This window comes from Electrophorus electricus, chromosome 6 (genome assembly GCF_041902795.1).
Source record: "Electrophorus electricus isolate QZ-2024a chromosome 6, ASM4190279v1, whole genome shotgun sequence".
In the NCBI taxonomy this organism is placed as follows: domain Eukaryota; kingdom Metazoa; phylum Chordata; class Actinopteri; order Gymnotiformes; family Gymnotidae; genus Electrophorus; species Electrophorus electricus.
The window spans coordinates 33,687,515-33,703,063 of NC_137502.1; the positions used below are offsets into that span (position 1 = coordinate 33,687,515).

The 15,549-nt window shown below is 41.8% G+C and overlaps 1 protein-coding gene across 3 annotated transcripts; it reads right to left on the reverse strand.

Annotated features, from left to right (window-relative positions):
* Positions 1 to 610: 610 nt before the first annotated feature.
* LOC113584853 (aconitate hydratase, mitochondrial-like) lies at positions 611 to 14,172 on the reverse strand. Of its 3 annotated transcripts, XM_027022038.3 has the most exons (17): positions 14,075 to 14,172; positions 13,048 to 13,190; positions 11,428 to 11,686; positions 10,849 to 10,941; positions 10,563 to 10,721; positions 10,121 to 10,271; positions 9,726 to 9,830; positions 9,546 to 9,637; positions 9,335 to 9,440; positions 8,608 to 8,765; positions 8,087 to 8,160; positions 7,760 to 7,871; positions 6,975 to 7,253; positions 4,364 to 4,555; positions 3,945 to 4,077; positions 3,546 to 3,667; positions 611 to 3,316 (listed from the first exon to the last, which is right to left on the reverse strand). In XM_027022038.3, the coding sequence occupies exons 1-17, from the start codon at positions 14,108 to 14,110 to the stop codon at positions 3,182 to 3,184; spliced, it is 2,349 nt and encodes a 782-aa protein (XP_026877839.2). In that variant the 5' UTR covers positions 14,111 to 14,172; the 3' UTR covers positions 611 to 3,181. The 3 variants fall into 3 exon arrangements, 2 of the variants coding, with proteins under 2 accessions (XP_026877839.2, XP_081572705.1); XM_081716579.1 differs by lacking the exon at positions 10,563 to 10,721; XR_014124299.1 differs by lacking the exon at positions 3,945 to 4,077 and having other exon boundaries at positions 3,177 to 3,316.
* Positions 14,173 to 15,549: the final 1,377 nt, after the last annotated feature.

Consider the following 15,549-nt stretch of genomic DNA (forward strand, 5'->3'; position numbering starts at 1 on the left):
TAATAATATAATTATTTTTGCAGATTAATAGATTACAAATAATAATCTACATCTTGCATGCTAGTTAAGACATTGCACCTACGACTCACTTTGGTCCTTCCATATTTTCAAATTTGCATTAATATATTGGCACCAACTTATCAAATCTAAATGTTTTCGTTTGTTTTGTTTTTTTTTATCTACAAATGCGTTTATTTTTAATCTTAATATTTGTCTAGATGGTATTATTAGCGTTTTTTCTCCAGAGAGTTCGACAATAACATGCCTTTGGCCCGGGAATGAACACTGTTATGCATATTATATTTATTAAGTGTACTCTATGTAGCTGTACTGTTTATAGTAAGTACCGTCTATGTACTGTGTCTTTGGTTCAGGGCTGAATGCAAGACCTCAGGCAGTAAGAATTCTATCACATCTGTACTAGTTACTAAAGCAATACAATCCTTAGTTCAGTGTGTCGCCATGTGGCTTCAAACCACGTGTATTAATATATAGCGACAGTACGTGTTCACTTGGCCCGTCCCCAAAGATTAAACAAATGAAACAGAAACATGATGCCACACAATTATTGTTTGTACTGCTTCATAAATCAAGATTAAAAGATCCATAATCAGGGTTATCAGAATTTTATTTCCTTTCATTTGACACATTTTCTGCATTCTTTTTCATCTCAATATCTCAACCAGCAACACAAGCATGAACAATCAAATCACATTCTTCTACAAAAAATAAAAAGTCACAACACAGACATTAATCCACAGATCTGAACAGCTTTTCTTATGTAGCTCAGCTGTGAAATATCAGGAATCAACAGTAGCACTTGTGAGAATACACTAATACAGTAGTAGATACAGGGTGCATCACTGGAATACAGGCGTGGGTTAGCATTAGAGCTGTTCTAAGCCTGGTTAGACCAGGACTTTGGCTCAGCACATTCCCTTCAGAACACCAGGGCTTTAGAGGCAGGCCTTTCATGACAACTTGTTGCCAGCTGCCTGTTGCTAAACAACTGTTGGATATAGTTAAAAGGCATTCACACAAGGCCAAATTGCAACCTTGGCAGTACAGAAGATGAAAGTGTGACAAGTTGTGTGATTTTTCTCTTATGGTTGATTTTAGTGGTACCCTTTCATGACCCAGGCATTAATTCAGAGATGAATGCAGAAAACTGACTGAAAATAAAACAAAGATCCCGGTTCAACATTTATGCTTAAATGCCAATTAAGCCATTTTTGAGTCAAATAAAACTACACTATGAAAAGTACAACAGTGACCTGTATGACAATTTTGTGAGTGAGTGTTAATGTCACAGATTCATAAGCACTAAGAACTCAAAGGTACCTGTTCATTTCTGTGAAATCTTAAAACTAATTTTTCACATTTTACCTTAAAATGCTTTAAAACAACTTAGGACACTAACACATGGTTTAACACATTTACACTAAGCAAAGGCTTGAACAATTTTTTTTGGAGACAATGTAATTTTTCCATTATTTTTTTTAGGGATATGCAAAACCACCACAGGAGTTGTGAACTACATCTCAGATCCTTAAAGATACATAAACCATTAGCCAATCTAAACTAGGTCCTGGAAGGTAAGCTACTCTTGTAATTTCATGTTTCAACTAGACCAGCTAGCAACATCCTATCAGTTCTCGCACAGGCTATTTACAATTGTGCATACATGCTGAGCCTTAGGACCAAGAATCTCGAAAAATAAAATGGAGTTTACAAGTCTTAAAAAAGACAGTACACACTAATCTGCACATCATTTAATGAAATCACTAAGCAAATGTTTTAAATTGTTACTAATAAAACTATTTTGTGTCTTGGAGTGCTAATGGAGACCATGGTGCACTCTGCACAGTATTTTTAATTTGCTAAACACTAGATCACCTCATTAGCAGTTACCTTAAATGTGTATTCAAATATGTTAGACTAAATTACCAACCACTTACTGATTATGAGCAGATATTCAAGCCAGTGCCAATTCATGGAGTTAAAAATGTAGCCAATTTTCCTAGCAATAAAAACTCTTAAAGAAAACCTAAATTACTAAGGCATTTAAGAGTGTGTGTGTGGCGTGTGCTCCGTGTGCTAAAACAGACCTCAAACCATTACTATGCATTAAGCTTCTTGAAAAAGGACAAGACGGCCACTGTAAAGGACAGAAACTGAGTCAGCACACATATAGCAGGTCATCGACATGACACACACACAGTTGATAGGTGCCTTTTCCAACTGATAATGTAAAGAAAAGCAAATCAGAAATTATTTGAATTTTCTATTTAAAAAGAGGTAATTTAGTCCAATCCTTGAAATCTAATGAAAACCATGCTTGTTCTTTGTGGAGTGACACTTCAGTAAACTACAGTTTGACTTGTGACTTTGGATTCAACTCAAAACTCGTATATTGGACAAACTGGTTCACTAATCAACGAGTCAAGAATTACACAGACCTCTCTTGATCTGGAAGCCAATTCAGTGAAATATTTCATTCAGTAACACATTAATGATCTAGTAACCCCTCACTGACCATTAAAAGCCACACCAAAAGCACAGGCGGCCCAAAGCAGATTCACTGATCCAAACGCTCTTGCGATCTCTCACAGCACATCTTAACAAGAGAAAAGCAAGAGATCTTTCATCTGTAACTAACACAGGCTGGGGGTGTGTCTATAGCAACACAGGCTGGGGGTGTGTCTATAGCAACACAGGCTGGGGGTGTGTCTATAGCAACACAGGCTGGGGGTGTGTCTATAGCAACATGCTGCCTACAGTAACGGTGACAATGTTCTCACTATGGAAACAAAACAGTGCTGATCACACATGACACAGGTGAGGTACAGTGCAATACTAAAAAATAGTCTAATTTATGCATATCTGTGTGTCAAGGTGCTTTTTGATTGGGGTTAGAATCTACACATTCATAATACAGTAGTTCTGAGTGTGAGAATGTGTGTGGTGTGTTATGTGTACATTAAATCCATACAGCGATCTGTTGTGTGTGTACGTGACTATGTCTGTGTATGACTGGTAATGGGTGCATAGGTAATTTATTACATAAGTTGGTGATCATGAACTATTTGCTAAAGGTGTGGTTTCTCTCCCTTGAAACTCTTTCCCACTATTTACACGACCCAGCCCCAATATGGCTCCACCCCCTGACTCCACTTCCTGCTTATTTCTGGAGCGCCTTCATCCTGTTGAGGGCGGAGCCAGCCTTGAACCACTCAATCTGGGTCTCATTGAAGGTGTGGTTCAGCTGGATTTTCTCCAAGCTGCCATCGGCGTGCTTCAACACAGCCGTCAGCGGCTACAGAGAGAACGAGAGGAGGAAAACACGTCACGCAGCTGAGCGATGGCGATATTTACATAAATAATTACATGATGTCTACATGCTGATGACATCCCTGTTTAGAACTGTAGAACAATGACTCGTATCATGAATAAATACAGGGGGAGGGTGTGGGAGGCAGATGGTCTAGACGGGGGGAGGGTGTGCGAAGCAGAGGACCCAGACTGGGGGGGGCAGGTACACTCACCCTCCCTGGAGCAAAAGACTGGAGACCCACAATAGAGATTTTGTCATCAGGGCAGATCCTGTCATAGTCCCAATGGTCTGAGAACGTCAGAGGCAGCAAGCCCTGCTTCTTTAGATTAGTCTCTAGAGAAATAAAAGAGCAGAGAAGCAAGAGAGAGAGAAAATAATGAATGAATGAGAATGTAAGAGAGAGACTGAGAAACATGGAGATGATCTCAGCAATCTCAGTAACAACAGTCCTGTGAATGACAGCAGAAAATCGGCCAGGTGGAGAAAGTGCATTTGTAAAAATTACAAGCAGACCACTCCAACCTCTCTTATATGAGCCTAATGTTTTTACACACCTGCGCAGCCACCCACCCACACCCACCCACCCACACACACACACGTGTGTATGTACCATGGATCCTGGCGAAGCTCTTGGTGATGATGGCCCTTCCTCCCAGGTGTCGTGGTTCTAGAGCCGCGTGCTCCCTACTGGAGCCCTCACCATAGTTTTCATCTCCCACAACCACCCACTGTATGCCATTAGCCTACAAACACACATATACACAAGCATACGCACTCCCATATGCACACGAACATGCACATGCAGACGCATACACACGCACACGCGCACGCACACACACACACACACACAAACACACACGCTTACACTGACAAAGCCATGCTAGTATGAAACAAATCCTACATTAATATGGCTGGTGGGACCATGCAGGCACTGTAAGTTTGTGCATCCGTCATCCCTCAGATTATTAGGTGTTTATAAAGCCCTTTGTGTGTGTGTGTGTGTGTGTGTGTGCGTGTGTATGTGCGTACTTTATAGACGCGGGCCACGTCAGGTACACCCCCATATTCTCCAGTCAACTGGTTTTTGATCTTGTTAATGGCACTGTTTTCAACATTCACCGCTCCGATCAGGAGGTTGTTGGAGATGTTGTCGAGGTGACCACGAAACTTCAGCCAGGGGCCAGCAGCACTGATGTGATCTGTAGTACATTTCCCTTTCACCTGAGAGACAGAGACACGGGAAAAAAAACAGAGCGAGAGAGACAGACAGAGAGAGAGAAAGTTAGCACGTGTGCTACATGTCACTGTACTGTAGACTTATGTACTACGTCTCCAGAGGTATAATGGAGCCAGTCTATGCTGTGGAACAGAGCCAGTGGGCCTTCACCATGAGAACAGCAGCCAAACCACAATGAAACCTTCATACAGCACACGGTGCTGCTTCTTATTGACCCAATATACAACAGACTAATGCAACCTCTCTCCTCCAATCAGTTCCATAATTCTTTATTGGCTTAAATGTTGTAAGTTACATTATTGCCAAAGCAAATTAACATAAATAGGAAATGGGTAGAAAAAGAAAAAAATAAAGTACATTATCCACAAAACAGTGGACTCCTGGTGGTCTCACAGACTGTGAGGAGACGCTGCAGACCCCTCTGCCTGTGTAATCACCTTCTCTTCTCTCCCAAAGATACAGGGCAGGTTCTCCTCAGTACTGGAATCTACAAACCCAGGGCAAATGTTCTTATAGAACAGGTTTCTAATTGATTCATATATGGTAGGAATTGCGCTTTGGCTCCACCACTCCCAGGTGTTTGTGGGAGCTCAATCTGTCCTCTCTGGGCCAGGCATGCACATAATGGCAAGTTTCAATGACCAGGCAGCGTTCACTGAGTCTGGATCTAGTCTAACACTTTCCTTAGTTTTTGTGTCTTTGATTGTGGTCAGATAAGTTGCCATGTATCGTCGTTGCACTTACTGTTGTCTGTTATAGAGCTTATATGTGTCTGGCACTTCTAAACATTAGCACTGACCCCTGTATTTCAACGGCATTCTAGTTCATTTTTATCTTGGACTCTAACTTACTGTGCTAGCTAGGATGTATTCTATGAGTAAGTAACCAAGCCTTTTTGTAAGTTGCTCTGGATAAGAGCATATGCCAAATGACATAAATATAAATGTCTTGATGAAGAGCCAAACAGAATTGGAGTTTGTGTTGTACTTTTGTATTGCCTCAGGATTTCTTAACACAGGATGCCACAGAAGACATTTCCTAGGTTACTATTAACACAGATGCCTCGGTAGTCGTTTGGGTCAAATTTATCTCCAGCTTTGAATGAGGAGGTTTTGAGCCCTTCACTCGACACTCTGGAAAAACAGCTCCTATTTAAAACAAAACTGAAATGTTTTAGAGTAGCTAGTTTGAATTCATTATTTCTTTTTGTATGTTTATATTTAGCTCATTTCATGTGTGTGTATACTGATTGAGGACCTCACAGTATTTTATGCAGCATTCCTGGTTATTTGTTCCTGGAGTTTTTGGTTGGATATTTTTCTGAGCTCTCTTCTCATTTCTTTGCAGTCCTGATCCAAACATTTGTCAGACTGTATATTCTTTGGTTGGTGTTTATTTACGGTCAGGTTGGACACTCGAGCTGCAGACTCACAGATGTGGGTTATACTCTCTACAGCCGTGTCTACTCCCTCTCCAATTTGTGGGAATGTGTGTGAGAGAAACAAGTGGAGGAGGGATTGGGTTTCTTGGTTCTGAATTACACATACAGTACATATGTTTCTCTGCTGGCTTGTGTTCATGTATTCTACGATTCATCCATTCCCATGGGTCACTTCTAATTGCCCTATTCAAACATACTGTATTTTGAGTGGCTGGACTGAGAGACCTCTTAGGAAACCAGGGTCCAGATATGTTACCGTACACTCTACTGTGCTACTGCCGTGGGCTGAACTGTAGGTGTATCATCCAAAGATGCCTCCTCAGAACCTTCCACTGAATATTACAGACCCAGGCTTCAACAGAGCTGCAGTAGTTGTGTGTGTTTACAGATCCGACGTGGTTGTCTGCAGATCAGCGAGTCCAGATAAAGATTGATTTGACTCCTGTTCTAGCATTATGATCCCACAGATCATTAGATTGCCTTGTGTCTGGAAATACCTGGATTTGTTTGATATGCAGCGCAATGTTGGCAGCTCAGGTTGGTAGTTGAACTCGGCCTGTTCACTGCGCTTGGCAACTGAGTTCAATCCATCTCACGCAGAAGATGAACATCTGCAACTCAACTGCCTACTCAGCAAAGAGACCAAGGGTTCAACAGTCACACCTGATCTGTTCTCTAGATTTGGGAAGGTGTCATCATTAAAATAAGGGAATTCTAGTGGGGGAAAATATACTGCACATTAAGACAATCCTGCTTCTTAAACCAAACACGGAGGAGCTTAAACCCTGTCTGCCTGAACCGAGGAGTCTGTCATTCTTATTCTGCCAAAAATCTAAAAACAATTATGAAGTATGAAGTTCAGGTTTTGTTTTAATCACTGAATGCAGACTGAATTTCTTATGTTGCATTTTCACTCTCTCCCTCTCTCCCTCCCTCCCTCCGCACACCTGGTTCTCTCTCACCTTAATCAGCACCTGCATGTCCTCCAGGTCTTTGCCGTCCCACCTCTGGAAGGGTTCGAGCAGCTGCAGCCGGTTGCTCTGCGGGTTCACTTCCACCCACACAGAGCCTCCGTCAGCAGGCGGCTGCTGGTACGTGTCCTCGCCTGGGTCAAAGTCCCGTGCCGGCAGCTCATCACCTGTAGGGAGCTCCAGTTTGAACTTCTCGCCATTGGGAGCGGTCAGGAAGTCTGTCTCCGGGTTGAAGTTCAGGGTGCCGGCGATTGCCAGGGCAGTGACAATCTGGTGGGGAGAGGGAGGAAAGAAAGAGACAGCCAAGGTATTTTATTAAAAAGAGAGAAAGAGGGAGAGAAAAGAGAGAGGGACAAGATAGAAAGAGAGAAAGAAGAACGTGTGCACTTGCCAAATGTTAGTTACATTATATAATTTGTATATTACACATCATGTGAAGTAATACTATTGCTAACTGATGATGACACTGATTTAAATGTTTCAACCCTAGGTTGTTCCATCCCTATTTCATATATGTATAAAGCTGTCAATCATCATACATATATAAAAACAGCACAACAGTATAGCGACTCGGAGTGTCTGTTTGTGTGCGTTTCAGAGAGTGAGAAAAAAAACGCACTGGCATGCAGTGTGGCGTGAAGTTCATTTACATCTTTCTTTGGGCATGTTAGATCAAAGCTCCCCAGAATACTGGGCAGAAGTCTATATGTATATGTGTGCAAGTGTGTGTGTGTGTGTGTGTGTGTGTGTGTGTGTGTGTGTGATAGAGAGTGTACCTCAGGTGAAGTGACAAATGCATGTGTAGCTGGGTTTGCATCATTCCTTGCTGTGAAGTTTCTGTTGAAGGAGGTTACAATTGTGTTCTTCTCACCTTTCTTCACATCACGGCTGAGAGAGAAAAAGAGATACCAAAATATGCAATACAATATAACTGATAATATACATATAAAAAGCAGCACATATTTTCTATATTCTTCTATAGGCTACAGGAAATATTCAAAAGCATATACAAGTAATGCTCACTACATAGTACATAAAACTAAACCTGGAAGTTAAATGAGTGAGAATGTGAGAATGATTAGAGTGTGGTGGGGTCCCTTTACCGATCCCACTGCCCGATACACGGCCCACATGCATTAGCCAGCACCACACCCCCCACATCCCTCAGGACCTTAGCCTGTAAGGGTCTCACACACACACAAACACACACGCGCACACACACACACACACACACACACGCGCGCACACACACACACACGCACACACGCACACGCAAGCACACACACGCACGCACAGGAGTAGGGATGTAGCTGTATGTCCGACATTTTCAAGACTACTTACAGATTTTATTTTCAGTTCTTTTCATATTTGTGAGGGTTACGGGAAACTTCTGAATGAATTACATCACAGAATAAAGCCATGACACACTGACACACACACCTTTTTCTCTTCTTAAGCAGATTTGCAATCTTGGGATTTTGTTGTCTATATTGCATATATTTCTCTGAGCTGTGTGTGTGTGTATCCGTCACACATCTGTCTCTTTCTATGATGGTTCTGATCTGCTCTGAGCTGGGCATTTGTGTGTGTGTGTGTGTGTGTGTGTGTTTGTGTATATACACACATATCCATCTCTCTCTATCGTGGCTCTGATCTGCTCTGAGCCGGGCGTGATGGTGAACTGGGCTTTGCACTTCAGACCCCACTGCAGCGCCTGCCTGGCCAGAGACACAGCGCGACCCATGTCCTCATAGCTGGAGTTAGTGCAGCTGCCAATCAGACCTGTTATGGCACACACACACACACACAAAACATCAGCATGACAGTGTAATGGCCTGTATACAGTGTGAGTGAGTGAGTGTGTGGGTGTGTGTGCGCTTGAGTAAAGTAAGCATGTACTTTAAGCATATTTACTTAAGTTAAGATTTACATATATTTGTGTGTGTGTGAGAGAGAGACAGCAGATGCATGTGAGAGTATGTGTGTGTGTGTATAAGACAATGGTGTGTGTGAGAGCATTTGCATGTGTTTGGAAGGATATATGTGTTTGTATGTGTGTGAGAGCCTGCATGTTTGCATGTGTAAGCGTGGGTGTGCGTGTGAGGGCATGCATCTTTGCATGTGTAAGCATGGGTGTGTGGGTGTGGGTCTGGGTGTGTGTGAGAGCATGCGTATTTACGTGCGTAAGTATGCGTGTTTGTGAGAGCACGTGTAAGTGTGCATGTTTGCATACGTAAGCGTGTGCATTTTTGTGAGAGCATGTATGTTTAAGCATGTGTGTGTTTGTGAGATCATGTGCACGTGTGTAAGCATGTGTGCTTGTCTGTGAGAGCATGTTTATGTTAACTCACCGACTTTGACTTCCAGTGGCCATCCGTTCTGCTGTGCTGCAGCTCCGACCTCAGACACAGGGTGTGCGAGGTCAGGTGTGAACGGCCCATTGATGTGGGGCTTCAGCTGACCAGCACAAAGGCATAGAGCTAAAGCCAGGGTGGATTTACAGTCACACATGACGGTGAAGGAACAGAGCTGACTGCAGTGCTTTGAACGTGGCTAATCTACCTCACTCAGGTTGATCTCAATGAGCTGGTCATACTGGCAGCCAGGATCAGGAACCAAACACTCCTTATGCTCATCAGCCAGATCTGCGATTTCTGGGGAGAAAAAAAAGAAAAATTAGATGAACATATGCGTATGCGTGTGTGTACATGTGTGTGTGTGTGTGTGTGTGTGTGTGTGTACCTTTGCGGCCTGTCTTCTCCAGGTAGGTCTTCATGCGATAGTTGTAAGGGAACACGGAGGTAGTGGCTCCAATCTCGGCCCCCATGTTGCAGATTGTTGCCATGCCTGGCCCAGACAGACAGACACACATGGAGAGATTTGGCACCAGCACACACACACACACAGAGGGAGAGATTTGTCAACGGGTCTTGAAATTACACTTGAGAAAGTGTAGACCTTTATCAATCATTTAAGGGAACAGAATGCTAATGGTAAATTATAGATTGGAATGCAGAACTTGAAACTACTCATTTATAGAACAGTTCTCAATAAAACATACACACGGTGAAGACAAGCAAAACAGTGAATCCAAATTCTTGAGTTACAGTGTAAAATGTAAACGTGCGCACACGCACCTGTGCAGGATATGGAGTTGACTCCTGGTCCATGGTACTCCATTATAGCACCGGTGCCGCCTTTAACAGTCAGAATGCCTGCCACCTTCAGAATGACGTCTTTAGGAGACGTCCAGCCAGAAAGAGTACCGGTTAGCTTCACCCCAATCACCTGAAGAATACAGAACAGATGAAAATCTGATATCTACGCCTATAAACGAAAGAGAATAGCATGAACGGAAATAAGTCTAAGTCTTTCTTCTTCACATGGATAGAAGAAAGGAAAAAGGAAAACGGGAGGAAATAAGAAACAGAAGCAGAAAAAGCCTTGAAAGGAGAGAGAGAGGTGAGAGGGAGATGAGAGAGAGAGAGAGAGAGAGAGAGAGAGAGAGAGAGAGAGAGAGAGAGAGATGAGAGTTTGAGTCACTGGGGGGTGGGGGTGTTCTTTTCTGCCAGAACTCACACTGGGGCATTTCAGCTCCCACGGAATACCGGCCATGACGTCCACCGCGTCGGCTCCTCCCACTCCGATACAGATGCCCCCAAGCCCGCCCCCATTGGGAGTGTGTGAATCTGTGCCAATCAGCATCACTCCTGGGTACGCATAATTTTCCAGGATAATCTGTGCACCACTCAGAAATCGATTAGGGGGGGAAAAGTGTACATTTGGATAAGACCATGTGCCTGGACATGTTATGGACTGGGCATTTCATGGTAGCTGTGTATGACTGAATCGGACCTCTGCGTACCTGGTGAATGATTCCGGACCCTGGCTTCCAGAATCCCACCCCATACCGGGCCGAGGCTGTAGCCAGAAAATTGTAGACTTCCTGATTCACTTCCTGGCAGCCAGTAAGGAAATAAAATGCTTTTAGCCTTCACATGACAATTCACACGATGAGCTGGTAGAGAAGTCGCTAAGATCACAAATTATTTAGATCCCTGTGATCTAAAGATCAGCAGTGTCAGTTTTCCATCATCTCTGATTTAACTGAACTACTGAACAGCAGTGTCGGAGTCTTGTTATACCAGATTTAACTCAAAATCAGTGTCAGTGTCGCCGATTTAACTGAGCTACTTGCTTAGCTCTTCATTAGTTGAAACGGGTGTCTTAGAGCAGGGTATGTGTCCAATGTGTCCAATTTCTAATTCACGAGCTGAGCTCATTTATTTGAAAATTAGCCAAAATAACATTAAATGTGAACTGAATTTCTGACTTGTCAGTCAAACTGAAAACTGATTTTTATCAGACATAATATGTATTAAACGTAACTTGGGGCCCATTCGTGCCCCACACACCCCTGCACGCACGCAATACAGTACCCCACCTTGGCCCTCTGCAGGTCTTGAGCGCCACCCACTTGGGCCTCTATCAGGTGGTCACAGTGGATGGTGGAGGGCACTGCCACTCTGGGCAGGCCACTGCTGATGAACTGCAGCATGGCCATCTGCGCCGTGGCATCCTGCATTGCTACCCGGTCCGGACGCAGGCGCAGGTATGTACGGCCCCGCACGATCTCCTGACCTGATGGGTCATCCAGGTGTCCGTACACTATCTTCTCAGACAGGGTGAGGGGCCGGTTCAGCCTGGACAGAGGGGTGGCGGGACCAGAGAGGGGAGACCAAGGGGAGCCAATGAGAGAGAGAGAGACTGAGAGAGAGCACTCAAGAATGTGAGTGAAAGAGTGAGAGAGCAAACAAAAAAAGAGAGAGAGACACAGTGACAGAGACTGAGAGACCAAGACAGACAGAAAAGAGAAACAAAGAGAGAGAAAAAAGATACAGACCCTGAGAGTTTTAACAAAACACAATGCTCAGCACGTCTCTCAACAGGTCATATTCAGGAATTTCTGCCTGCAAAGCTGTGCAGTTTCATCTTGCTGTCTGCAGTTGTTCTGTACCCCTTCATCCAAACCATTCAGATTAAACCTCAACGTATTTACAATCCAGTAATCCTGCTTTCACAGAGCCTGCACTATTCAGATTAAATCTCAGTACATTTGCACCCTAATAATCCTGCCTCCAAAGGCCACAAAATTCAGATTAAATCTCAATATGTACAACCCCAGCAATCCTGCTTCCACAGAGCCAGACCTCTTTCCTTTGTCCAGAGCTTCCTAGCTCTGGGACTCTACCTAGGTGATGAAACTCTCATGCAGTGCATCCTGGAAGAGGACAAATTATGGTTTAACAGTACCCTGCTTTCTGATTGGTTTTGGAAATTTTAGCATTTGCAAAACTGCAATATACCAACATGTCCTCTAATATGCTCTGTCCGGATCCTGATTTAACATCAAACATTAACATGTCTGGATAAATCATGTCTGTATAAGTAAAAAATGTTTTAAACAATGCAGGCCAACTTTCATCCATGCCAAATAAAGAGTTCACCATTGTGTTTTAACATTTTGCAGAACATTATTCAATCACAATATGTAGTGGTCTAATATAACTATAGTATTTTAATATAGTATTTTTGTTCATATTACTGTTCTTAGCACAAATTCTTCCTATATAAAACAGACAATTCCTATTCTCTCAGAAATCCCACCCAAACTCAAATTTCAAATGTCAATCAGTGCACAGGAGAAGGAGGGAGTAACCAACACCACAAAGGACAAACCAATCGCTTACTGAGATCATTAAAAGACAAACGAATTGATTACTGAGATCAACTACATTCAGTTAAAAACTTCAATCCTATCAAATGAGGTTAAAGTAACTTCATAGTCACAAGGAAAGGCCAAATAATCTTAATATCATTCACACAGTAATTAGAGTAACTTATGGTGTGTGCCTATATTTGTCAGGACAGATGTTACAGACTGCAGGTAAATTGAACAGGAGTCTATCAGCATCAGCTATGCAAAAACATGCAAACCAATGCCTGGCATACATTCTTAACAGTGCTGACGATTGAGTGAGAGAGCTGAATGCCTGGGACTGACCTTCTGCGGACGATGCTGATGTTGTCGAGCAATTTGTTGTAGCCAATGGTGGAGCTGGGCTCAAAACGGCTCATTGCCACTTCAGCTTTGGCACCGAGGGCAGCTGAGACGTGTAGCCTCCTGGCACCATCCCCCAGGAGAAGCTAGAGTGAGACAGAGAGAGAGAGTGAGAACGGAAAGACAGTCAGAGGAGTGAGAGAGAGAAGCATGAGCTCATGCATGTATGCATATGTAAAAGAGACAGCCAGGCACTTTAAAACTGTTTATTTTATTTCACTTCTTATAGAATATAAACACAGCAAGCACACAAGAACACCACTGCCAGTCAGTATCTGAACACATTCAGTAATGCAGCCCAGAGTATAGCAAGCACTTTTATTAATAATGAGAGCATACAGTGAGAGTGATTGAGTGAATTTTCCAGAACAAAACGTGAGGTTCATAGCATGAACACTGAGGACTCCTTTACAACAGGTTGCCATGAACTGCATGTGACACACGCATGATTGACTGTGACCTGCGTCACTTTGTAAACACAGTCAGTCTACACTGAATATGAACTCAGTGTTTCAGCGACTAAGCTACTTCACTGGACACACATTTAGATTCTTTATTTACATTTATCTTTAGATAAGCACCTCATTTGGAAGACCCTTTATGGCGTTATTAGCTAACCGAGTGTGAACCCGACGGCCTCTTCCCCCATGTCCATAAGGACTGATGTAACAGTATTGATCTGTACTGGAACCAGTTTAAGCAGCATTATTGTTTGATAATCAAACTAGGGCACACGTTTATCACTAAACCGCCGCTAACAGCACATTTAGAAACATGCTACTCAGATGGGGAACCATGACTTAGGAAACTGCGTAGCTAGTTGCTAAGGACAAATGCACCTAAAACATTAGAAAAGGCTGCTATCGAGTTATAGCAGCGGACATATATCAAACGCAGCTGTTGTACTTTATTAGCCAATAACCAAGAGACAGACAATATTATTAACGAGTATTTAAAACGGGTAACTTACCCGTAATCTACTGACAGTAATAAAATAGGACGCCATATTGCTCGCTGACAAAGATATCGCTGAAGGCCGACGTCAGTTCCGCGACTTTTAACCCCGTTAATTTAACTTCATATATTTACGGTTTATTTATTTACATTTCTTGATGAACATGTGCCAGCCACAGCTAAACAACATGCTTTGATGTTATACCACAACAAACGGTGCAGCTTCTGAAGGTTGCAGTAAGCTATAATTATATTGATATTATTGGAAATGCCTTTTAATGGTGAAACTTACATTCTTAATCATAATTTGTACAGATACAAACAAGATCATTGCGAAATAATGCAAAAACAACCGTATTTGTCCTGTTTTAGAGACGGAAATATATATATTATATACACACACACACACACACACACACACACACACACACACACACACACACACACACACACACACACATATATATATATATATATATATATATATATATATATATGCAATGGCTACTTCAGATGTTTTTATTTAATGGATAATGGAGATTTCTAATTATTATGATTTCTGATTATGGAGAAATATAATTTAAATGAAAAGATGGTCTGAAAACCAAACTTTATGGCATGTGTGTTTATTCGTTGTATATTTATGTGTTCTACTTTTTAGAAAAGCATGTGGAAAAAAAAAACATTTTGGACACATATCCTAATTCAAATGAACCCCTTTAAATTACTTTTATGTATTTTATGTAAACTATACCCTAAAACTTTGTTTTATTTATTTAAACATTTTGATTATGTAACACTATTGAGGAAAGACTTTGCCAGGTTTACAACTGATTAAATTGATTCAAATATACTCTTTTTTGATCCAGTACCTAGAAAGTGTTTTGTTTGGTTTAATAAATTAGACTAATGCAGTATTTAATTGTTAATCTTATTATAATCTAAAATAAGTGAAATTACATATTCATAAATAAACGTTTTGGTATTGTCAATCTAGACTGCTAGGATATGTAGGTCTTGCTAGAATTATTTGTCATTTTATGAAAAGACTGTAAAGACTGAACATTTGCAGAAACAAAAATCTAGCTGTACCCCTTGTGATGTTCGTTGACCCTATACCTCTGTACTCATTTGAATACCTTCTTCTAAATAACTATTGCAATATGTGAAAATTAACAAAACCTCAAGCCAAGGATTTTGTTTTCAATTCAACATAAGTGAGCATTTAATAACCAACGACCAGCATGCTCTTGATAAAACAGCTGCTGTCAGAACTTCTATCGGCAGTGATATAAACCCATGAGCTAATATATAACTGGGATTTCTTCTCATTATGTTACTTCAGAACAAAGGTGAGAACTAAAAAACATGTTTTGAAAGTATAGGAAATAATAGCTTGTCAGAAGGAACAAACAGGGAACAACAATAGTAAATTGAGAATCAAGTAAATTGAACATAAAATGAACTGTTGAGATAATGATTTCAAAATAA

Coding starts and splice junctions, on each gene's coding strand:
- LOC113584853 (XM_027022038.3), bottom strand. CDS start 14,110: ATGGCGTCCTATTTTATTACTGTCAGTAGATTACGG. Junction 10,722..10,848: donor GGTCCGGAATCATTCACCAG/GTACGCAGAGGT, acceptor AGTGGTGCACAG/ATTATCCTGGAAAATTATGC. Junction 7,254..7,759: donor CATTTGTCACTTCACCTGAG/GTACACTCTCTA, acceptor TCTCCCCACCAG/ATTGTCACTGCCCTGGCAAT.